This window comes from Globicephala melas, chromosome 10 (assembly GCF_963455315.2).
Source record: "Globicephala melas chromosome 10, mGloMel1.2, whole genome shotgun sequence".
NCBI lineage: Eukaryota > Metazoa > Chordata > Mammalia > Artiodactyla > Delphinidae > Globicephala > Globicephala melas.
Genome location: NC_083323.1, coordinates 33320160 through 33346961, shown reverse-complemented (window position 1 = coordinate 33346961; position 26802 = coordinate 33320160). Strand labels below are relative to the sequence as shown.

The 26802-nt window shown below is 35.3% G+C and overlaps 1 protein-coding gene across 4 annotated transcripts in view; it reads right to left on the bottom strand.

Moving 5' to 3' along the window:
* Window positions 1–1545: 1545 nt before the first annotated feature.
* MGAT4C (MGAT4 family member C) overlaps window positions 1546–26802 on the bottom strand; it is a 611229-nt gene continuing 585972 nt past the window's right edge. For all 4 annotated transcript variants that reach the window (XM_060305864.1, XM_060305862.1, XM_060305865.1 and 1 more), the window contains 3 exons: window positions 13317–13469; window positions 7308–7455; window positions 1546–3482 (listed from right to left, as the gene is read on the bottom strand). In XM_060305864.1, coding sequence (XP_060161847.1) covers window positions 2341–3482; window positions 7308–7455; window positions 13317–13463 — 1437 coding nt within the window. In that variant the 5' untranslated portion in view covers window positions 13464–13469 and the 3' untranslated portion in view covers window positions 1546–2340. The remainder of the gene's footprint in view (window positions 3483–7307; window positions 7456–13316; window positions 13470–26802) is intronic.

The following is a 26802-nucleotide window of genomic DNA, read 5'->3' as shown; positions in this document are numbered from 1 at the left end:
TTCTTGAAGCATTTTCCAGAAGTCGATGTCAATGGCTGGTCTATGAAAACGTTCCCAGAAGAATATGTAAAAGCTTACAACTCACCTCATGGAGTCTACCTAGGTCTTGGTATTATATGTCTTTATTGTGTACCTTTTATCATTGAAAGTGCAGAAAAGTTTTTTCTGATTTCTGAGGTATGCATAGAATACTATATATATGATTAGCCAGTTAATAAAAGAGGGTGAGAAAAGCCAAGAAAACAGAATATTTTTTTTGCGGTACGCGGGCCTCTCACTGTTGTGGCCTCTCCCGTTGCGGAGCACAGGCTCCGGACACACAGGCTCAGTGGCCATGGCTCACGGGCCTAGCCACTCCGCGGCATGTGGGATCTTCCCGGACCGGGGCACGAACCCGTGTCCCCTGCATCAGCAGGCAGACTCTCAACCACTGCACCACCAGGGAAGCCCAAAACAGAATATTTTTAAGTGTCTGGCAAGCATCCTCCAAATGAAAGCAAAAGTTATTACCATTAGTTTAGTTTAGTGGCAGTATTCATCTTTTCTTTGGACTTTAAGACTTAGATGTGCCACAGAATATTAATACTTATAGGTTCATTGTTTTCTCTAACACTATAGCAACTGGGTGCAAAGAAAATACACAGTAGCTATTGTATCAATAAAAGAAAATATTTCCCAATTTTTAAGTCTGAGTTTCTAATTTAATTGATTTGAATAGAATTAATAAAATACTTTCCATTCTTTTTTTGGACTGTATCATACCAGTGAGTCCTAAGGATTTTGTTTCAGGGTGGAAGCAAGAACAAGAGGAATTCCTATTCCTTCTCATTATCCCAAGTCTAATATCTCTCTCTCTTGTGCGCGCTCTCTCTCTCTCTCTGTATATATATATGTATATATTTGTCTATATAATAGTATATTTGAGTCTTTCCATAAACATCCATGAAGTACTCTTTATTTCTCTTCATAATAAACCCCTTCACCTTTGCTGTTTGTCAAAAAATAAAAGGATGAGACAAGCTCAGGACATTCTGAAAAAACAATGATTTTAGGATGCACTAAGGTGTCCTGAATTGCTTTAATGGACCCATGGTATGGATACTATTGTCAAGTCCCTCACGGTAAAATTTTGACAAGTTTGCTTACCATTTGGGTGCATATACCACAAGAGCATCATTTAGCACACTTTAGGATTATTTTACAGAATGATAACATGACTTACAGAAGAATTATACAAGCTATTTCCGATAGAATAACTTATTACCTGAGACTCACGTACCAGAGAACCAAAAGCATAAATTATGTGAAGACTAATCTCTACATAAGGGAAAGAACATTGTCTGGATATCAGAACATCCGATCTCTCATTCCAGCTTTGCTGTCAACTAGTTCTGTGTGTAGAAGTGACTGATTTCTGTTTCTTACTTCTGTCCTTCATAAGATGTCCATTTGAACTCCAAAAAAGTATATGATAAATCACAATGGTTTCAATCATATGAATTTTAATACAAAACATATAAAATCAATTTCAAAAATTTTCTGCATATACTGAAAATGTTCATTAAGAATGGAATAACTATAAGCCTTCTTTAATTTCTTCTATTAAATGCAGGTACCCAATGGAACCTGAAAATATTGAGCATAACTTCTTCTTTGCAAAAGGGAAACTAGAAAAAGACTGCTTCCCACAGAAAATTTATTGACAATAGGTGTTCAAGTTTTTATACATTGAACAATGTCCCCTTTTATATAGTCAGGGGAAGATATTTTTTAAGTCTTTTTTTTTTCTTTCCATCACCCCACCTACACACAAAATTCTGTTGTAAAGACATCACTTCTATAAGGAGGTATTCATTGTAGATGTACAGAAGTCTATGGAAACCTAAGTTTACAAGAAAAAAAAATTATCATTCTAACCAACTGCATAGTCACAGAGATGCTTAATAAAATTATCTGATGATATAATGAAGTCACTTCTTAACTAAGTGCATACAGTGGCAACTAGTTTTCAAGATTCACCATCCAACAAACTACGTTTTCTCATTTGAAATCCTTCATGTCACTTTTTGACATTCAGATGAAATTTTGAAAGTAATATGATAACATTAAAATATAAACAAAAGTAGCATTAACTGTGAACTGATACTCAACTTCAGAAGTTAAATGTGTGTATTAGAGTAAAAGTATGCTGACTATGTGTAAATCAAAACTGCCAAAATTAGTTTTTGAACATCTGATCCATTGTTTTCCCTCCAGAGGATAAAGGGAGCAAAAGAGGAAGGTAGCCAAAAAGGAAACAGGAAGACCTGCTTCAGTAACTGGACATATTGATTTAATTGGCTAAGAAGTCCATATGCTAATACTCCTAATAATCAGCCATTCCTTTTGTGTTTTGGTAACATATATCCTCATACAATGTATATCAAATGGAATTTTTTGATTTACATCAGATACTTCAAAGTTTCCATTTTTGAATTCCCCTAGTCTTATGTAAGTAACACATTGTCTATTTTGTTTAAAATATCTAATATCTCCCCCAACATCTAGGGCTCCATGATGCAAAATGTCATTTTGTCGATCTTCTGTTCCAGTATTCACTTTAATTCTTTTGATTACAATTGGATTTTCAAATATAATTACAAAGACATCTCCTGTTGACGGTGATTTTCCCCAAAAGTATTCATCAACACTACTATAAGCCTTGCTTGCATCATAATTTTCAAAAACACTCATGTTGGTATATAGACTTGCAGGAGGGTTATCTGGGATATCAAATGGCTCCTCTTCAAAATCATCATCCTTCAGCTTATTCTCGGTTCCTTTATATGATGAGTAATAACCCATGTGCTGAAAGAGAGATGGTTTAAAACGAATCACATTTTTCTGAGCCAATAGACCGCGGAAATGAGTTAGTAGCCAATCACAAGGCATTTCTTGATAAAACATTAATAAAAAGTGTGCCAAACGTGGGAGATCATGAGAATGATAAAGTTTTCCAATATAGCCAAGCTTAGAGAATTCAAGGGTTACCCAGTAAGTTCCTACTAGGGATGTAATGACTTTCTTGATGGCAGTAAAGAAATTTTTTGAACAGTGAACATCATCTTCAAGCATTACATAATAGTCTGAAATATTGGCACAAAAATTAAGCAAAAAAGCATAATCTACATTTTGCTTGGAACGAAATCTCACTCTGTCTTCTGGATCATTGTAATTTCTTTTAAGGCCACTCAGGATTGGGTAATATTCCTCTGGAGCATGTATAACCATTAATCTTCCTGCAATAATATGGTGGGCAAATTTCTGTGTAATATCCTGTAACATGACCTCACGCCAGGATGAATTAAAGTCAGCTAGATGAACCACCACTGAAATTTCCTTCAACTCTTCGTAGCTGGATTGCTCAAAAATTGACTTGATTGTCTCAAGTAAATAATTTCCTTTTTTTCGTCTCACTGATGAAAGTCCAATTGTAAGAAACCCTGAACAAAAGAATTCAGAAGGAAGACAAATTAAATGTGAAATTAGGTGTTTTTTTTTTTTTTTTTTTTTGCGGTATGCGCGCCTTTCACTGCTGTAGTCTCTCCCGTTGCGGAGCACAGGCTCCAGACGCGCAGGCCCAGCGGCCATGGCTCACGGGCACAGCCGCTCCACGGCATGTGGGATCTTCCCGGACCGGGGCACGAACCCGTGTCCCCTGCATCAGCAGGCGGACTCTCAACCACTGCGCCACCAGGGAAGCCCTGAAATTAGGTTTTGAATAACATAAAAAAAGATAAAAGTTCTTTTCTCTTTAAGCCTGCTACTCTATTAAGTAAATCTAAGTGAATGATTATATATAGAACATTTTGTCATTAAAGACTTATGCTAAATATATAAAGGTTATAGTACTTTATATATAATTGATATTTTCCATGGAAAAACTGCACCTTAAGCACAATGATGTATGAGCTCTATTGCTTAAACATTTGTTTATGAAATAAGATATATGGTTTAAAGTGTTCTGCAGCTTAATATTCTTATATATGCCCATTAGAGAAGATAGATATTTAAATAACATTGACACTGTTTTTTTTCAAAAAAAAAAAAACCTGCAAAATGAGATAGGAATTCATCCAGTTAAGAATGACAAACTAGTTTCAAATGATGAAAAAGAAAATTAAGGGTCACTCATTCTTTTAATCACCTTTAAGTTTTTCATAGAAAACATGCCATATATTTGCATCTTTCTTTAATCACTGTGATTATCTTGTACCAGAATAATTCATAACTGGACTTCACAATTTTATTTTGAAATTTATCTAGTATGTTAATTAGAATGAAAACAATATCATAAGCTATTTTTGAAAACCTGCATTATTGCTTAAACGTATGATGTATTGTTCTAAGACATAAATATTACTGATTTCTTTTTTTTTTAGCTGCCAACACTTAAAGCTTTAGGATATTTTAAAAAATAATCCTTAAGGCCAACTTTTACTAAAAATTCAAAATATCTGGTAACACTGTGTCTTCAATATAGAAAGCAACATTTATCTTGGGCCAGGTAAAGTTATATCCTCAAGACAGGCCATGTTTTCTCCAATTTACTATAGAACTCACCAGGTTCACTCTCATCCTGTAACTATAGGTGTCTAGATTTTCCATCTCGGTTTTAATGGGTTTTGTCATCAACTATAAGACTGAACCATCAGGCGTGGTTGTGCTCCTACCAGACATTGTCTGGATGTACCACAGCTTTCTTATCCATTTATCTACTGAAGGACATCTTGGCTGCTTCCAAGTTTTTACAATTGTGAATAAAACTGCTATAAACATCCATGTGCAGGTTTTTGTGTGACATAAGTTTTCAACTCCTTTGGGTAAATAACAAGGGATGTGCTTGCTAGATCATGTCATAAGGGTATGTCTAGTTTTGGAAGAAACTGCCAAACTCTCTTCCAAAGGGGCTGTACCATTTTGCATTCCCACCAACAACAGGGGAGATTTCATGTTGCTCCACATCCTTGCTAGCATTTGGTGTTATCAATGTTTTGCACTTTGTTCATTCTAAAAGGTGTTTAGTGCTATCTGATTGTTTTAATTTGTACTTCCCTGATGATACATGATGTAGAACATTTTTGAATATGTTTTTCTGACATCTGTGTATATTCTTTGATAAAATATCTGTTAATGGACCAAAGACCTTAACAAAGACCTTAACAGATATTTCAACTGATTTCTTTATTGTAAAACACATTTTGTAGTAATTTTGTCTGGTGAAATTTTTATTCAGATATTTGAAACCTAAAATTAGAAATTAGATATTTTTAGAGAATAAAATAAAACCCTGTGAAATGGCAGTTCACCTCTGAGAAGCGTTAGATGTCTTCTAATTAAAATGTTTTCACTTTTTAAAGCTCTCATTCTCACCATGACTCAGAACTGAATAAAATTTCAGAGCCACCATTTGGAAAATAGGGAAATGTTTATATTCACCAAGATCACTGTTTCAAGACAGACACCTACATGATTTGATTTGCGCGATACTGAAAAAGCCCCTTCCAAGAAAAATCTTTTTTACTAGTCTATTAGAGAGGTGGAAATTTACATGTTTCATTGAAATACCTGGGCTTACGATCCTGTCTTCTACTGAAAAGCTAACATGTTATCTGTTACAATTTAACTCAAGACACCAGCCCTCATTAATACTCAATAACAGCCAATACTTATAGAATACTTTCTACATAAAAGGCAGAAGTCTGAGTATTTTACATGTAATATGCATCTTGAATATTCAAAACAGTCTTTTGAGATAGCTTTGCACTTATCAACATTCCTGTTTTATAGATAAGGAAACTAAGTCACAGTGAGATGAGGAAACTCGTGCAAGGTGTAGTACCTAGTAAGTAGTGTGTAACAGCAGTAGATATTTGAAATGGAAGAAAGAAAGATCTAAAGAAAGCTGAATTGTTACAATTTCCTCAACCTGGTGATCACAAACTCATTTGCATAAACACTTCTTAACAGGGAACTCAATTTTTGTGGTCTCCACACGATCTACTAAGAAGTTCATGATATCATGGTGTATCACTTATTCTAAAACTCATATTTTTCACACAGAAATATTTTAAAATCAGGTTGTATATCACAACTGATGGCATCTTACAACTTAAAACTGATAATGCTTATATTTTCTTAGTGGTACATCAATTAGATCATGATACTTTCTGTAATCTATAATGTCTTGAAATCCATGAAATGTAGTATGTTACTTCTTGGATCCAAAGTGTCTATACTGGATTGAATAGTTTCCTCCAAAATTTCATGTCTACCTGGAACTTCAGACTGTGACCTTATTTGGAAATAGTCTTTGAAGATGTAATTAGTTGAGGATCTTGAGATGAAATCGTATCGGATTCAGATTAGGCCCTAAATTCAATGACTAGTGTCCTTATAAAAATAGGAGAGGACACAGAGAGACAAGAGAGACAACGGGACGAAGGCCATGTGAAAATAGTGGCAGTGATTGCAGTTTTGTTGCCACAAACTAAGGAATGCCAAGAGCGACCAGAAACTGAAAGAGGCAAGGAAGGATTCCCCCCTACACGGAATGTGGTGCTGCCAGCACCTTGGTTTCAGACTTCTGGCTTCCAGAAACATGAGAGAATAAATTTCTGTTGTTTTAAACCACTAGTTTGTGATATTTGTTATGGTATCTTAGGAAACAAATATAATGACTTTCACTACTTCAAGCTGGTGGCATGTAATAAAAACCAAACCAATGTTTGAAACTGTATTACTATGGGAATAATTTTTTTTTTTTGCGGTACGCGGGCCTCTCACTGTTGTGGCCTCTCCCGTTGCAGAGCACAGGCTCCGGACGTGCAGGCTCAGCGGCCATGGCTAACGGGCCTAGCCGCTCCGCGGCATGTGGGATCTTCCCAGACCGGGGCACGAACCCGTGTCCCCTGCATCAGCAGGTGGACTCTCAACCACTGCGCCACCAGGGAAGCCCGGGCATAATTATTTTTAAAAGCTAACTTTAAAAATGTTAAGTTAATTGATTTTTCCTAGTCTCTCTACATGGTACTATAGCAAACTGTTAAAAAGTTCATGTCACAATTAGGCATTTAATTTTTTGTTGTTATTAATGGAATTGGATCGGTGAATAATTGCAATTTGTGAAGAAACACTGAACTATTTCCCAAAGAATATTTTATATTAGTAAAACCCATAAACTTTTATTGTTATACAAATGAAGAAAGTTATCATTTTAAAACAAAATATTTTATTGTTCTTGATTTTAAAAGTCTAAGGATACTTACGCTTTCTTTGTAAAGGCATGACAGCTAAGAAGCGATAGGTGACATTGATGGCTCCTGAAAAATTAGATAAATCTTTGAAAGTATGCACATAGCGTTCTGGATTCAGTTGATGTGTAGATGTTTCCCTTACAAGTTGTTTGTCTCCTTCCTGAATGCCAAGAAGAAGGCAGAGAAAACAAATAACAGATGGTCATGGATTAAATAAACTTTCTCCTTACACAATAAATATATGGGTCTGATACATAATATGGGTATTATATAAATCTCAGTTACTGGCACCACAAGCTGTAGATAATTATCTTTACCCCGAATTCCTACCTAGAGTCTCTGTTCCAGTTATATTCCACTTTTTATACTGTGCTTACAATTGCTTTTTCTACAGCATACATCAATAGTGGCATTCTCTTGATAATAATAAAACATTCTCTTGATAATAATAAAAAAAAATCTCTATTTGAAACTCTCACTGCCTTCATGTTAAAATTCAAATTCTTTACAATAATTTAAGGATCTTAAAACTTGACAGTAATCTCTTTTACAGTTTCATGTAAAGCTAATTTTCACTAGATTCCCCATATTTCAGTCATATTAAACTATTTACTCTTCTTCAAGCCCTTTCAAATAAAAGACCACACATTATTTCTATGATTTTGAAATTTTAGGAATGATTAGGAGGATGCAGCAGTGAACATAACAGTTGGAGTCTGGATAAATTATTAATCAAAAAATTTTAGTCAGTCACTTATGTGGCCACTATAATTGAAGGCTGTTGAGAATGGACAGACATGGTCCTTGTGACATGGTAGTATTTTTTTCAAATGTCTTCAAGATAACTCAATTAGGATACATTTGTACAAAGTCTTCAAGGAAATGTCTTTAGACCTTATACTAGTCTTTTCCATGATGTTTTCTTGTGGGTGTAGAGGGGGAGGGGGAGTATTCCGACAGAGGTGAAGTTTGGTCCTTTTTTATTTAAGACCCTCATTATCGATCTGATACTGAAATTATGTCATTCAATCTTCAGGATGGTTTATATTCAAGAAAACGTTCATATTCAGCTTTAAAAATATCCTGTCAATCAGTAATTGCTTTGTTTTATCTCTCTTTAATATAAGTTCAGTTGTAGATTTTGATTATCTAATCACCATTGATCAAGCCTCTATTGGTTATACATTACTAGCAAAATGACTTGCTTGGCTTTTGTATATGGTTTAGTGCCACTGGTAGAATATTAGGGCAACTAATTAGGAAGAAATGTTTCTTTTTTGGCAAAGTGTCTATTGTGCTGTGTGAGTTATGTGGATATTTCTACTATTCAGTATAAGAATGGCAGGTCAGGCATGGGCATGCCATTAAAACTACAGAGAAAGTGAATGCATTAAATAAACTTGGTCCTCATGTTTTTGGCTGTGGTCAATAAAACTTTAATCAATTAAACGTTGTTCTAAAATATTAGAAAGGATTCAAATACAAACTTTACCTCAACTAGAACATTCACTACTTTGTGTCAAATTTAAATATAAATGGAAAAGTTGACTACCTCAAACTTTTAAATCTATGGCAGGGCTGAAATTGTCTTAGAATAAAAATTGAGAGTAGTGAACCCTGACTGGGAAGAGCTATCAACCTGGTCCATGATAAATGAAGATTCATTCTGAATATCTCTTCTGTATATTCAATTATGTTTATGACCCTATAGTTGCTCTTTAATACTGTATTTCTATATTTTAAATTGACTTGATGATTTAGACAAAGAAAAAATACTTTAGTCTGATTTATAATGTATTTGCCATCTGTAAAATTATAGAGTTTCAAAATACATGATATTAAACTTCGGAGGCTAGTTTTCTTATAAATGTACTCATTGAATATCCATTGAATTCTGATTATTTTAAATTCATTGCACGTAAGTATTTTCATCTTTGTATTTCTGAAAACCTAAAAAACATCACGCAAGTTTTAAAATGAACAAGTTTAGGATTTCTAAAAGGTAACCAGAGACTCAGTTCTGCATCAGCTACTTTAATAGTAATGTAATGGTGTACACAGTCAATAGGGTATAGAAGAAATATCTATAAAAATCACAGTAGTCACAACACTGAATTGATTTTACCATTCTGGTCTTATGTGATATCACATTCTAACAGGATACTGAATATCTCTTTAAGAATTATATCGTGAACACGTAAAAATCCAGACTTTTTCTGTGATAAGACAGAGTACATTCATCCTGTTTCAAGGACATAACAGAATATAAAATGAAATGAAACTTACATGAAAGCACTTAATTAAATTCTCAAGAACAGGTTTCTTTACACTTTTCAGCATAAATAAATCATGCAACTTTCACCTGAGTCTGTCTTGTTGGCTTCTTTCCAGAAGCATCTATCTGAACAGCCGGGCTCTCCCTGGATACCTTCTTTCTGTAGCTACTATGCTGTAGTGTATTTCTCAGTAATAAGACAAAACTTTATGACAATCATTTTCTGGATAGGAAGGCAATTCAATGGACTAGCTACAGACTAAATATATACCCTGGTGGCTACTTTGAAGATGCTCACAGCCGAGAGGCGAAGTTGATTGGATGTGCAGTGTCTCTTCTACTTAGTTTGCCTTGTAATACTATTTGTCTCTTACACTGAACTTGGCTTTCTTTCCCACTGAAAGGCACATATGCCCCTAACATGTAAGCAATACACTAAACTGTTACATGCCCAGATTTGGGGGCCACTGATAGATTTTCTAGCAAGAAGAGTAGAATAGATGTGCTAAATAACTCGAGAGACCTTACTACTGTAATTGTTTATCTAATTTCTCTGAATTATAACTATTATTTCCCCCTGATTTAAGAAAAACAGAAAAAGGGGCTTCCCTGGTGGCGCAGTGGTTGAGAGTCCGCCTGCCAATGCAGGGGACACAGGTTCGTGCCCCGGTCCGGGAAGATCCCACATGCCGCGGAGCGGCTAGGCCCGTGAGCCATGGCCGCTGAGCCTGCGTGTCCGGAGCCTGTGCTCCGCAAAGGGAGAGGCCACAACAGTGAGAGGCCCGCGTACCGCAAAAAAAAAAAAAAAGAAAGAAAAACAGAAGAAGAACAACCTGTTAATGTCTCTGCTTAGAAAATTGCATGCATTGTGATATTTTGGAGTCAAGAAAGAAAATCAAGTCAGATAATTTTAGGAAAACTGAACAAGCACAGATAAAAGGGTTGAAAAGGGAGAAGTATTAAAAAGAAACTGCGTTATATCCTAGTAGGAGGCCAGTTTTCCATGGTTATTAAACATTTTTAGAAGAACAATTTTAATTTTACACAAATGATTTAATGAATATTTCAAATATTTATATATATTAAGCCTTGGGATAAAATTTAGCTCAAAATGCAATTTAGGTAAAAAACATCATCTAGTAAACAGTGAAAAATTAAACTAATAAAAATACTGTCATTGAATTGTCAATATGGGGGTATGCTTGTATTTAAAAACCCTTTTAACTCACTTTTTCTAACTTAATATAAGTATTTAAAAATAATTTCAATTTTTAAAGCTAAGAAGCAAACAATCTCTTCTCTGAACCTGGGATGATTTGCAAATTTGACTAGATATATGGCTAATGTAGCAAGAAAATTTTCATTGAGAAAGTACTCTTTAGTAAGAGCTACTTCATTAAATCACACTTTTTAATTAGGTGGCTAGGACCTATGTTTAGATAGAAATGCATAAAGAGAACAATAGTGTTTGACTTTCTTATGGATATACACTCTATTAATTCTTACACATTTTATACTGAATTTGAAGCTGTTCTATTCCAAAAAGACATAAGGACGTTTGCTGCATACAATACTCTTTTGTCTACTTAAAGTTAAATATTGAAATTTCACTTGAAAGTGTCTTATATGCATCATTATTGAATACAACAAGCATCCTGCCAATACCATGTTTTTGATTTACAAGATGTGATATACTTCTACCAGTACCTACAGATACAAGAAATAAATTTTTATCACAAAATTAAATCATGAATCAAGAGCTCCTCTATGATCTTTAATTCTATTAATTAAAAAATAGCTGGATCGGGCTTCCCTGGTGGCACAGTGGTTGAGAATCTGCTTGCCAATGCAGGGGACACGGGTTCGAGCCCTGGTCTGGGAAGATCCCACATGCCGCGGAGCAACTGGGCCCGTGAGCCACAACTACTGAGCCTGCGCATCTGGAGCCTGTGCTCCGCAACAAGAGAGGCCGCGATAGTGAGAGGCCCGCGCACCGCGATGAAGAGCGGCCCCCCACTTGCCGCAACTAGAGAAAGCCCTCGCACAGAAACGAAGAGCCAACTCAGCCAAAAATAAATAAATAAATATATAAAAAAGAAAAATAGCTGGATCACCCGGGCCTTGCTCTACTGTCCTTAAAATTCATAAACCTAATAACCAGTTTAAAAAAATCTAAAATGCATATCATTAGTAAGTTTCTCCAGTTTGCTATGTTTACCTAAATCATGCCTAGTCAAATTCTATTAACTGTGCTAACTTCAGTATTATGAATTGACTAAGGATGATAGAATGAAGAGTCCACAAGATTAAGAGCTATACTTGAAAGTAAAGGCTTAGGCAGAGTCAAGATCTAGGAATCTGACAGAATTTTGCCATCAAAGAACAATGCTAACGGAAGCAAGATGCTTTACAGAAGACTTCCTAAGAGGATCTGCACAAACTTAGATCATGTGGTTGGCTCATAGGATATATTTAGAATAGTATCTGGCAAATAGTAGGTAGTTACCAAATCATGTTCAATTAATAAAACATTTTACTAGGAAATGCTCTTTGTAGTTATTGTCAGATTCTCTCTAGCTAAGATATTAATTGAAACTTTTAGCATGCTTGTATGATAGAATGTATTTTCAGGTCCTCTATCTGTCCAAAGGCTTTGATTTTCTGAAATATGTGAACAGGAATAATTGCATAAAGGTTAGAATTTTCCCAGATATCTTAAGCTCAATTCAGATAGAAAAAGTGAATTACTCTCCATATTACTTTCATATTACTCTCATCAGACATGAAATTATATAATTATAACAAAAATGAATAATAGAAACAATTTGAGTTCTCACAATTAGTCAGAATGTGTTCTTTTGCATACTTTCATAATTCACTTAAAATTCATTCATAAATTATCTACTAATTTTACCATTTTTAAACTATTGAATAGCTTTCACATAATATTATCTTTAGTTCTTAAGGATCTATATTACTTTTCAGCGACCATAAATGTATAACGTGGTGGTCATTTAGTGTTATTCCAAATCCAAATGAGATGTCACACATTGTAATAAAATGTTCCTTCTTAACAAAATAGCACAATTAGTATCACTAATTAGACAATGAGATTTAAAAATTTTTGATAGTACAGAAAAGTAGAGAAAGTAAGGAGTAACACCTTTAAGCAAATTTTGTTTATTCTATTTACAGCAGACCCTTGAACAACACAGGATTTAACTGCGCAGTTCCACTTATAAGTGGATTTTTTTCCAGTAAATACGTAATACACTACACGACCTGAGGTTGGCTGAATTGCTGATGCAGAAGTGTGGATATGGAGAGCCGACTGTAAAGTTACACCCAGATTTTTCTGAGTGCCTGGAGGGTCAGTGCCCTTAAAACCCACATTGTTAAACAGTCAACTGTATTTCAAATTAAAGCTCATAAATTACAATGATTTTATGCATATTAATTCAGATAGGGATGATAGCTAACTTATTTGGAATTAGAGATACATATTTGAACCACTATATATATATATATGGCATTAAAGAAAACATTGCAACATAAACCCAAACAATTGTAATGTTGGTAATATATAATTAATATAAAAAGCAGCTAGATAGGAAATATACATGTTATAATTTTACTTAAACTAAGGCTATTTCAATAGCCTGGGACTGAAGTTAGGTTACAAGTGGACTGTCTGGTTCAACTTAGGCTTTATTCTGAACAAAAAATAATCAACCTCCAAGACTTACCATAACATAGCTATCTTCAGTGTACAAGTTCATAAACAGAAGGAAAATGACAAGAACTCCCAAGAATGAGACCGTAGAACGTTTTCGCAGGTATCGCATTTTATCTAGTGTATCAAAAATATGTTTCACTTGGTGAAATTTAAACATTCTCTCCTGTAGAAAAGAGGCACAAAATTATTAACAATTAATTTTGTATGCAAATATTTCTTCATCGTATCAGTCAAATCCAGGCCTTTATAAAATCTCACTATTCAAATCTTGGAACCAAAATTGTTTCCAATTTCATAATAAATTTGGCACAGGCTATTAATACATTAACAGAAGGATAATGCAGTGGTTTATATTGATGTAGAGTAAGTAAAAATGAAAAGCACAGTTATTTCTGAACAAATAAACATTGGTAACAATAATGTAAGAAAATAATACTTCTTTGATGAGAAAGAATAAAAATTAAAGAGAAAAGCAAACATTAAGGTAACATCTACCTCCTCATATTATAATGTAATGAAAATGAAAGAAACTAGAAGTATGGGCCTAATACTGATCTCAGAGTAGGTGCACTGAAAAGAGTGATGGGGAGAAAATCTGGGTGAAAGAAAGAGAAGTGACAAAGGAAGTGAAAGTTTTGGGGGTGAGTCCACACATATATTTGAGTTATAATTGCTTTATTTTTCCAGTAATTCTTGCTAAATCAAAGTAAATCCTGGAGTGGCATATCGACATTGCCTTGCTTGATCTACTACCTAGAAGTCTGGAAGTTTATAATGATTTATGGACTACAAAAAGGCAAAAGTGGAGTCAGCAAGATTAGTAGAGGCCTAATGATTTTCCATTTCACTCTTCTACATTTTGTGATCTGCTCCATCATTTTGTGATTTGTAAATGAATTACAAATTCATCTAGATTACCATTTTTTTAAAAATATAAATATCTGGGATGATCAAAAGACCAGTGGAATCATATTTTGTCAAAAATCAACTATAATCTGGAAATCGTGCCTTGTTATGTACTAAGTCTCCCTGGGCTCAGCTTTAGGATGAAGTATTTATGGGCCTAAAGAACTTCAGGAGGTGAAAAGGCCTGCACCCCAAACCCTTACAACAATGTCTAAGAAATAGCCAACTAATGATGGCTCTTCAATGAGTTAATGCAAGAAAGCATTTATGGATCCTTGTAAATTATAGGAAAGAATATTAGGAATTGGGAGAAAGGAATGTTATAAGAATTAATGCCCATTTCCTTTGGCCATATTTTTCTCTAGGGTTATTTTTTCTTGTTAATTTTTAGGAGTTTTAAATATATGTGTAGGGATGCACATATATATACTAATCTTTGCTCATGTTGAAAATATCTAAATATCTTTCCCAAGCACTTTTTGTATTTTCTCCGTTTTGGTATGATGTTTGCAGTGTAGTGGTTTTTATGTCAAATTTATTTCATGGATGTGGACTTTTTTTGTATAACGCTTTAAAAAAATCCTTCCCTATCTTGATGTCATATGGGCAGTCTCATTTATTTTCTTCTGGGATTTTTTTGTTTTGCATAGATAGATTTTTTTTTTTAGTATACCTGTAATTTATCTTTGTGTCTTTTATGATATAGTGGAATAATTTATTTTATCTTTTCTATACGGAGAACTGATGATCTGCTCACAGTGCATTGGCATAACTACTATTCATACTACCACTCCTAATTTCAAGGGTGTGGGCAAGCATACTCTCTTATGTACACAGAAATATAGAAGAACTGGGTAATGGTAAACATTAATACTGTATACCAGACCATACATTGAATCATCTCTTCTTTTGGTTCGTGATGCCAATTCTAGAATAGGGTCACTTTCTAATTTGCATTTATGGGTCAAAAATGTATTTATAGAGTCATCATTTATAACCTTTTTCAATAAGAAAATACATACATAGCACTTTTGAACCAAAATATTATAAGTGAAATTCTGTTGTCTGGTTCTATATCTACCATACTGTAACCTGGTCCTGATTCTACAGATAAAATATTCTGTTTGTAAAAGATTTTTTATCTGGATTTGGGTGCAGGCTAAGGTGCCCCTTCACGTTCACTGAAGTTGTAATCTAAGGATGCCTAGGAAGGATAAGAAGCAGGATTAAAGCTATGGACTCTCCATCTGGGTGGCTAATTTCAAGAGAATGATGTTCTGGTAGGGCCTCCAGACCCCAAGGAGCTGGAGGGGATACCTACTGGGTGCAGATTCTGGATGCAGCTGAGATCTGTTAGTACAAATGCTTGTGAGTCTAGATGCTTAAGGCAGAAGTCTCAGGGTCATCTGAGAGGGACCATTTTGGAGTAGGGTCTGGTGAGGGGCTTATCTGTTTATATTCAGTGGCCAGTCCCAGAACCCTGGTGCTGCCCTCTATATTTTAGAAGGTGCTGGATTCAGGTCCAGGAGAGAATGTCCCAGGCACTTAGCTCTTAGAACCACGACTCCACATTGCCCATGGATTTTTCTCACGATTTGTCATCAGAAGTTATTTCAGCATACGCATGAAGGTGTTTTCATCACAAATTTGTTTGAAAATCAACAAGTGAAAATATTTTAAATTGACAACAGTAGAAGATGTTTGAATAATTTGTAGTGTTATTAGACTGAAGCCATTGACAATGTTGCCCTAAATGCATATTTGATGATATACAAAGGAGTTTATGAGACAGGTTAAGTAATAAAATGGGTATAACAACAAAAAAGATTTTTATCTGAATTTTGAAATGACAAAGGATTAGAATCTAATCATATACAAGTGACACAATATTTCTAAATGTCAATTTGGGAAGACTTGGCAATAGTATGAAATACATTTATTCCCTTTAACTCAGCAATTATATTTCTAAAAATCTGTTCAAAGACCAAAAAAAATGTATTTGTGAGCAAAAGTTTAGCTATGGTATTGCAAAGCAGTGATGTTTGTAAAACAAATTGGAAACAATCTATAAGCTGTTAATAGCCATTATCTCAATGTAGCAGAACAATCAGGAATTTTCAATCTTGTTTTATTTTTCTAAATTTTCCATATTTTTAAAAGCACATATATTTAGTAATATTTTTTAAAGTTACTTTTAATTTTCAAAATTCTTTATTGTCTGTTGGAAAATAAAACACATTTTATTTCCTGGACACAAAAGCATAAACAGCAATTTTTTTTCAAGAAAATAAGATTTAACAAATATGTAACACTTTATATGGTTATGCCTCTGGATGCTTGGAAAGTTGAATGTTTTGAGTTCAATAAAAATGCTAAGTCAAGAAGAATTCCATCCTAATTCTATTTTTTTGAGACAAAAAGAAAATGTAAATTATGAGATGCAAACTGAATTTGCAAAGTTCAAATGTACATAATTATATATAGAGATAGTGCTGGGCAATACATTTTGCATGGATAGCTCACTGAACCTTCATACCAATGCTAACACATTAATATTACTATTAGACCAATTTTAAAACTTATGGAAAACAAGGATTTCTCATCTTCATAAGGGATGATTCCAGCTTCTAAATCTTAGAATTATTACAGAGTCTGCTCTATTAACCACTATTGGTATACAGTTTATTAATTAGGTTTCATATATTTTAAATATATGGTTGCCAACAGACTATTAACATATGTGATAATAATATGTGATATTGGTCTGTTGAATAAAATAAAAACAATGTAATAAAAATAAATTAAAATTTCTTGGCAGAAAGCAAAATTTTGATTAAATATATTTAACCTAAAACACATATAAATATATAACATTAGGAGGTGGGTGATATATGATATTTCAACTAGCATAAGAAGTGGTAAAAAAAATGCTTTGAAGACAAACTGCTGTGCATTTTGCATTAATGCAAAATAGAAGAAAATTAAACAGTAACAACAACAGCAACAAAATCCTGGAATATAATTCCAAAGAGTTGACAAAAACAGAAATTCAGTCCTTAGAGAATAGTGGTAGTCACCTAAGTTCTAACATCCAATCTTCCAACTTATAATCCTCCAAAATTCATTCAAAACATTCAGAGCACAAATAAACCTTCCATAGTATATACCCTCAGAATAACCAGGAGAAATATAATAGCACAAAGTTCAATTTACATATAAGTAAAAACAGTAACAGCCAGGACAAGAAGAATTGGCTAAGGAGCCTAAATCAGATGTCAAAAGTTAGACCAAAATATGTGTCATTTATTAAACAAACTACACCAGACTACACCACAGTAAAAGAAAAATTAAGAAAGCTAATAATCTATCCAAACTCCTCTCTCATCTCAAACATACAATTACATGGATCCAGGAAAAAACAAAACAAATGAATATTCACAAAAAAAGAAAACAAACAAACAAACAAAAACCCAGACCAAAGTCAAACAAATTTATTGAGAAGAAAACTGAAATAGCTGAGTACTCTGATATTAGGTTTTTTGTTATGCCATGAAGCAAGGAAGCTCTCAGAGGTTAGTGGGGTCACATCTAAAGAACACAGAAAACAACTTGAGGAGGTTTATATTGAGAAAATTTGGGACAAAAAAAAAACAATGATCAAAAATTGACTATGATTGATAGTGAAATACTGAATTAATATAGATTCATGATTATATTGTGATAATGAAAAGGAGAGAAAGAAAAAGTAAGAAACCCAACTGCCACAATTGGAGGTGATCATTGCATCATCTTCTGATTGCAAAATCAGTAATTGAAACAAAAGTATTAAAGTTCTCCATCTGCATTTCCAGGAGGAACTGTATTTCATCCACAGTTGATGATGGTTATTTTCAGACAATGAACAACTGGCAGCATAGGGCAATTCCTTGAGAAAAAGGAAACAAAAAAGTAAGCCCCATAATTTCTCCAGTTTGCTGCCAGGAGACAGTTTTTAAAAGGCAAAGCAGGGGCTTTCCTGGTGGCGCAGTGGTTAAGAATCCACCTGCCAATGCAGGGGACATGGTTTCAAGCTCTGGTCTGGGAAGATCCCACATGCCACGGAGCAACTAAACCCGTGTGCCACAACTACTGAGTCTGCGCTCTAGAGCCCATGAGCCACAACTACTGAGCCTGCATGCCACAACTACTGAAGCCTGTGTGCCTAGAGCCTGTGCTCCGCAACAGGAGAAGCCACCACAATGAAAAGTCCAAGGGCAGACAGCAGAAGCAAGAAGAACTACAGTCCTGCAGCCTCTGGAACAAAAACCACATTCACAGAAATAAAGACAAGATGAAAAGGCAGAGGGCTATGTACCAGATGAAGGAACAAGATAAAACCCCAGAAAAAACAACTAAATGAAGTGGAGATAGGCAACCTTCCAAAAAAAGAATTCAGAATAATGATAGTGAAGATGATCCATGACCTCAGAAAAACAATGGAGGCAAAGATTGAGATGATGCAAGAAAGTTTAACAAAGATCTAGAAGAATTGAAGAACAAACAAACAGAGATGCACAATACAATAACTGAAATGAAAACTACACTAGAAATAATCAATAGCAGAATAACTGAGGCAGAAGAACGGATAAGTGACCGGGAAGACAGAATGGTGGAATTCACTGCTGTGGAACAAAATAAAGAAAAAAGAATGAAAAGCAATGAAGACAGCCTGAGAGACCTCTGGGACAACATTAAACGCAACAACATTCGCATTATAGGGGTCACAGAAGGAGAAGAGAGAGAGAAAGGACCTGAGAAAATATTTGAAGAGATTATAGTCGAAAACTTCCCTAACATGAGAAAGGAAAGAGCCACCCAAGTCCAGGAAGCACAGTGAGTCCCATACAGGAAGAAACCCAAGGAGAAACACGCCGAGACACATAGTAATCAAACTGGCAAAAATTAAAGACAAAGAAAAATTATTGAAAGCAGCAAAGGAAAAATGAAAAATAACATACAAGGGAACTCCCATAAGGTTAACAGCTGATTTCTCAGCAGAAACTCTACAAGTCAGAAGGGAGTGGCGTGATATACTTAAGTGATGAAAGGGAAGAACCTACAACCAAGATTACTCTACCCAGCATGGATCTCATTCAGATTCGATGGAGAAATCAAAAGCTTTACAGACAAGCAAAAGCTAAGAGAATTCAGCACCACCAAACCAGCTCTACAACACATGCTAAAGGAACTTCTCTAAGTGGGAAACACAAGAGAAGAAAAGGATCTACAAAAACAAACCCGAAAAAATTAAGAAAATGGTCATAGGAACATACATATCAATAATTACCTTAAACGTGAATGGATTAAATGCTCCAACCAAAAGACACAGGCTTGCTGAATGGATACAAAAACAAGACCCATATATATGCTGTCTACAAGAGACACACTCCAGACCTAGGGACACATACAGACTGAAAGTGAGGGGATGGAAAAAGATATTCCATGCAAATGGAAATCAAAAGAAAGCTGGAGTAGCAATACTCATATCAGATAAAATAGACTTTAAAATAAAGAATGTTACAAGAAACAAAGAAGGACACTACATAATGATCAAGGGAACAATCCAAGAAGAAGATACAACAATTATAAATATATATGCACCCAACATAGGAGCACCTCAATACATAAGGCAACTGCTAACAGCTCTAAAAGAGGAAATCGACAGTAACACAATAATAGTGGGGGACTTTAACACCTCACTTACACCAATGGACAGATAATCCAAAATGAAAATAAATACGAAACAGAAGCTTTAAATGACACAACAGACCAGACAGATTTAATTATATTTGTAGGACATTCCATCCAAAAACAGCAGATTACACTTTCTTCTCAAGTGCGCACAGAACATTTTCCAGGATAGATCACATCTTGGGTCACAAATCAAGCCTCAGTAAATTTAAGAAAATTGAAATCATATCAAGCACCTTTTCTGACCACAATGCTATGAGATTAGAAATGAATTACATGGAGAAAAACATAAATAACACAAACACATGGAGGCTAAACACTATGTGACTAAATAACCAAGAGATCACTGAAGAAATAAAAGAGGAAATCAAAAAATACCTAGAGACAAATGACAGTGAAAACATGACGATCCAAAACCTATGGGATGCAGCAAAAGCAGTTCTAAGAGGGAAGTTTATGGCTATACAAGCGTACCTCAAGAAACAAGAAAAGTCTCAAATAAATAATCTAACCTTACATCTAAAGGAACTAGAGAAAGAAGAACAAACAAAACCCAAAGTTAGTAGAAGGAAAGAAATCATAAAGATCACAGCAGAAATAACTGAAATGGAAACAAAGAAAACAATAGCAAAGATCAATAAAACTAAAAGCTGGTTCTTTGAGAAGATAAATAAAATTTATAAACCATTAGCCAGACTCATCAAGAAAAAGAGGGAGAGGACTCAAATCAATAAAATTGGAAATGAAAAAGGAGAAGTTACAACTGACACTGCAGAAATACAAAGCATCCTAAGAGACTACTACAAGCAACTCTATGCCAATAAAATGGACAACCTGGAAGAAATGGACAAATTCTTAGAAAGGTATAACCTTCCAAGACGGAACCAGGAAGAACTAGAAAATATGAACAGGCCAATCTCAAGTAATGAAATTGAAACTGTGATTAAAAATCTTCCAACAAACCAAAGTCCAGGACCAGAGGGCTTCACAGGTGAATTCTATCAAACATTTAGAGAAGAGCTAACACCCATCCTTCTCAAACTCTTCCAAAAAATTGTGGAGGAAGGAACACTCCCAAACTCATTCTACGAGGCCACAATCACCCTAATACCAAAACCAGATAAAGATACTACAAAAAAAGAAAATTACAGGCCAATATCACTGATGAATACAGATGCAAAAATCCTCAAAAAACACTAGCAAACAGAATCCACCAACACATTAAAAGGATCATATACCATGATCAAGTGGTATTTGTAAAAGAAACATACATAAAACAAAGTAATTCATAAAGGCTAATGATAAAGGAATGAGCAAAGCATTTTTAGCAAATGCAATGAGATACCATGGTTTGCAATCCTGATATAAAATGTGGGTGAATACAGGCCATAAAAGCATAAAATTACATAATTAAGGTTACTTTATAATGCTAAATGCCACAATTCTCAACAAAATATGACCAAATAACACAATGAGCAACTTCCTAAATCTGAAACAATAGAAGATTTAAGTCAAAACTCCTGATGCTAGGAGCCTTAACACAGTCCTAGATCAAGAGGCCAAAATTTGTCTCATATCACAGCAGAAAAATGCATAAATCAAGAACTCTTAGAAATATAAGCACACGTTTATGGATCTGCAAACAGTGTGGGATATTAATATTCTTCTCTGAGAATCTGACAGTTTAAATAGCCAAAATATTAGCAAGGAAAGAGAATCTGAGTAATCCAAAGTTCTCTCTTAATATTAAAAAAATTTTGGTGTGTTTTGGTCAACAAAGTATGTATGATACGTAGGATTTTAAAGAATGTTTTGTGCCTAATCATAAGCCAATATAATTCAAAATAATCCAACCAAGGAGAATAGAGCCATATTCCTTGAAAAAGATATGGTGGCCTAGAAGATAACACCCAGTTAGCAAGATAGAGTTACTGGGTAGCCATCTAAACTCAGATTTTAATCCACAGACATTGGTAAAACATTTCTCAGGTCCCAGTGTAAAAAGAGAGCATGTTGATAAAAGCTACTAATAATACTGATTATCTATAGAAAACCACTAAGTCAAACAAGGCATAAACAAGCTCACCATCCTTTAAACTACAATTATTAAAAGAAAGTAAAAATTTGGTTTCAAATTTTTAAACAGGTGAGCATATCCTGATAATAGAAATTTCACATAGAATGTTCCTACTTGAAAATATTAGTCTCACAAATGGGGACAAGTTACTTGAACAGTATTTAGTTCCATGTTCAGACAGTGTCTTATTTGTTAGAAATCCTCTACTTAGTCTTAAAAAATTTCAGAAATGGGGCTTCCCTGGTGGCGCAGTGGTTGAGAGTCCGCCTGCCGAGGCAGGGGACAAGGGTTTGTGCCCTGGTCTGGGAAGATCCCACATGCCGTTGAGTGGCTGGGCCTGTGAGCTATGGCCGCTGAGCCTGCGCGTCCAGAGCCTATGCTCCACAACGGGAGAGGCCACAACAGTGAGAGGCCCATATACGGCAAAAAAAAAAAAAAAAAAATTCAGAAATGGTTAAAAGTGTCATTCAAAGGTAATAGGTTGATAATTACAGATTAGTTTTATTTATAAAAATGGTAACTTTTATTTATCGTGGTTTGAGTAAATTATTTTCTCAAGTTGATACATCATCTTTATATACCCTAAATGTCACCAGAGATTCATCTAACAACATATGCTACAGTACGCTTTATCTCTTGCACGCACGATGAGAAGCACTGAACATGTTTTGTTCAGCAGTTTTACTGAAAGTGTTTTCAAAAACAGTTTCTTTGTCACAAGTTTATAATACAACACTTGATTTTGAATACAGTTATGGAAATAAGAATATATAGTAACCCTACCCTCCACTCCAAATGTATGCAAAGTTGGCACATCTAGTTCAAAAAGACATCAGTTTTTGTTTATGGAAGAATCACATTCTCTTTGGAAGACCCAAGGGCTAAATGTCCATATATATTAAACTACTATAACCAAACTTCAAATACACAACTATATAAAATCATTTTGATGTGATACCATATCAAATAACTCATTTTTTAAATGGAAAGCAATCACTTTTACTCTATAATTCCCATTATAAAAATTATTATATATGAATAGATGGATAAATATACTCACATATAAAATGTATATTATATATTCATCTATCCCACATACAATTTTGAAATTATAGATAGTGTACCATATATTCCTATACATTTATATACACATAATTATACACATATAAATAAAGCTGTATTCACTGACAAGGAAACAGGTAAATCACTGAGACGGTACTATTCTTTCTCACTATTTAATACTGATGTTACCTGAATTTTGTCTTCGCAATTTACAAACCATTACCAAGGGGATACAAGACCCTCTTAGTAATCTTTCCCTTCTGTAATATTGTTCTTTTCCATTACTCCATCCAACCTTCTCTTCTTTTCTCTTTGCAACCTTTTGGCATTACATGACCTCTCCTACAAACACTTTTTGAGCAAAATTCAAAATTTAGATATTCTGCTAGGACTTCTTCCTGAGCCTACTTCCAATTTTTGAATAATTACTGTTATCTCTATGTAGATTTCCCTCTGGCTACTCAAACACAAGGAATCTAAAACTACAGGCTGAGTTTTCCCTTCCATTCTGCTCCTCCTTTCAGAGTCTCATTTTTGGTAGACCTAGCATTCTAATCTCCTAGTCAAATCATCTGGAAAAAAAAAAAGCCTCCTGCTGTCCCACAGTCATAGAGCCTTGTCTTGGGTCCTCAATTTCTCTCTCATCTGCCACAATTTCTCCCATCCAGTTCGCACTGTCATTATCGGAGCTCAGGTTAATACTTCCTTTAACGTTGGCAACAGCAATAGATTCCTGACGGCTTTTCCTACCTGTCCGCTGTTTATCATGTTTCTAAAGTTATCAGAACCTAAACTGGAAGCGGGTTTGGAAGTTTCGACTCTTAAACCGGAAGTGGGAAGATCCTCCCTAGAGGAGACGTCAGGATGCGTTTCCAGCCCAGGGGCGCTCAGAAGATGCCTGCTTGGTTAGGTTAGTAGAGAAAACGTTAATAGCAGGGTCCTGCTGTGCTCCCGGGCAGAAATCAAGAGAGCTGCCTGCAAATCACCTCAGTCATCACAATGATAAAACAAGGCCCTATGGTAAACCTCGCGTTTGTAAAGAGGCACAGGCAGCCCTGCCCAGAGCTCAACCAGCCTGTGCATTCAGACCCCGGTTTCCCCTACTACTTGAACGCCAAGGTTTATGCAGGGACAACTCTACAGAACACAAATTCACTTGATCCTTTTCAGTGATGTTCTTTGGAAAAATGAGGGAAGAGGAACCTAATGCCTCTTCAAAACTATTTTATGTATTTATTTTTCAAGTTCCTAATTAGATGCACTTTAATTTTTACTCTGCCTTTCATGAGAAAGTGACATGAGGAAGAGAGCCAGGGAGCACTTGGACAAGTAGAGGAGGCACAGGACCTGGACAGTTCTTTTGAGTCAAAACTCCAATTTCAACATCCATCCTGTCTGACTTCTACTTCCCACTCCTGACGTAAAATAACCAAAGCTTGTTCTGTTTTGTAACAAGAGTAATTTTATATGAAATTGAAAACAATTCTTTTCTTACAGGAAATAATAAAAGAACTGGGGTCCACTGTGGTAGGAGCCCCAGTGCTTCAGGCACTCTCTCCCTTTGCTGCCTCCCTACAAGCTGTGTATTCTGGGGCCCTGTCAATCACCAAGAGCCCCAAAAAACTACCAACTGTGAATATATGCATCTCTTTCCCACAGCACAACACTCGTAAAAGCTTGCCTAAGAGCTTCCCTGCCATGACCCAGACCTACAGTGTAATCTCTGGGCTCTTTGGTTGCAAAAATGCAACTGAGCATATCAAACTTGACTTTGTACATTATCAAAGCACCATAGACTCTTCTATGTTTATTTGTCTTACAATTTATTTAAGGGAGAAGTGAGGATAATGTCACTTGTTATTTTATTATTTAATGGATTGAAATATTTTATACCCAAGATAAATCAAAGTCTTTGGGGACATTTAAGAAATGTAGCAGAAAAAAATTATTGTTGACACTGTAAACACTTAGAAGACCAGTAGCAAAATTACTGGTTTGTGCTGGGGAGCCTCCAACAGCTGTAATATGATCTATTTAATATCAGAATTCAGATATGGTACGAAGTTTTACAAGCCATGCAATTTGGAGACATATTCTTTGGACCTATGGAACTATTTACTTATCTTTACTACCCCATATATCTGCATATATATGTATAGGAATAAAGACTCTGTCTTTGTAACACTATGAATATCTATTATGGACCTCAAATCATTGCTCATGGAGGCAGATAAAGTGTTGGTTGTACAAACTTCTTTACATTTCTTCTTGGGAAGATACTATGGGGAAATCTGTATGCTAGTTTTCATCAACTCAAGAAACATGTTCATTTATTAAAGGATTGATGCTGATATAAAGTGACACGTGGATTATTACACAGTAGAAGCACTTGCTTAGGGTGCATATGCTTGTGCATGTTATCATGTTTCTGGAATGTTACTTGGATTATATGCGACAAACCACCAAATGTTAATGAGCTCAGTTCTCTCCCTCCAGCTCTTTAGGGTAAAATCACTTGCACTTCCCAATGCAAACTATTCCATGCCCCATATGAGAGGATGGAAGAAAGGAAAACCATATTCCTACCTACCTGAATGAATGTGGCTACGGTAATCTCCCCCAAGGCTCTAAGCTGTAACTTATATTTAATAGTCTATTTTTAAATCAACAGTCAGAATGCAAAAGTAAAATACATTCTCCACATCACATGGGCTGGTATCCAATACTTAACCTCGCGTCAGGGAAAACATGAAAGGAGTCTTGCAGTCAACCGTTCATCTGTCTGCCACGTGCCACTATGTGCATCTGACTTGCTTGGTTTGCCTTTTCTAATGTGTGCCCAATATGTTCTTTTACATTGCTTTGTGGAAGGCTGCACATGCCCTCGGGGCAGTATTCAATACTTTCCAATGAACGGAAAGAATGTTGCTGACATAGCAAAAGCTTCAGGATGCCACGAAAATGAAAAGTGTCTTGTAAAACATGATTATCATTACGTTTTGTACAAAAGGCTCAGATATTCACATATTGATAGGAACAAATGTAATTGCTTTTCCCATTTAAGATTTTTGTTTTAACAGTCCCAAGTTGTACTGTCCATTTGTAGCTATAGGTGGTAGCGAAGTGGAAAATTATAGAGGCTAGACTATTCCATAGGGTTCACAATGATGATGAGTGAGATTTATTTTCTGGTGCCTTTAAGCTTCAGTTCAGACAGAAAATGTGTAGCATTGATAGGCTGAAGGTTTTCTGCCACTGACTATAAAAACAGGAAAACTTGAGATGAGGATTGGGAAGAAAGTAGCCTTTTTCAACACCGAAGCTAAGACAAGACATGTACTTTATTTACCAACTTCTGTTTTAGAATATCATTCTCTTACAGATTTCTAATTTCTTTCCAATGAGCTGAAAAAGACCTGGCTAGAGTAGAACCAATAAAAGCAAACATTGAACTAACTACTTCAGAGAGGATGCAGGAGTTAGTGCTAAGGAAAGGTATAGTCATGAAAGCTGTTTTTTTTTTTTTTTTTTGCACTACGCGGGCCTCACACTGTTGTGGCCCCTCCCGTTGCGGAGCACAGGCTCCGGACGCGCAGGCTCAGTGGCCATGGCTCACGGGCCTAGCCACTCCGCGGCATGTGGGATCTTCCCGGACCTGGGCAAGAACCCGTGCCCCCTGCCTCGGCAGGCGGACTCTCAACCACTATGCCACCAGGGGAGC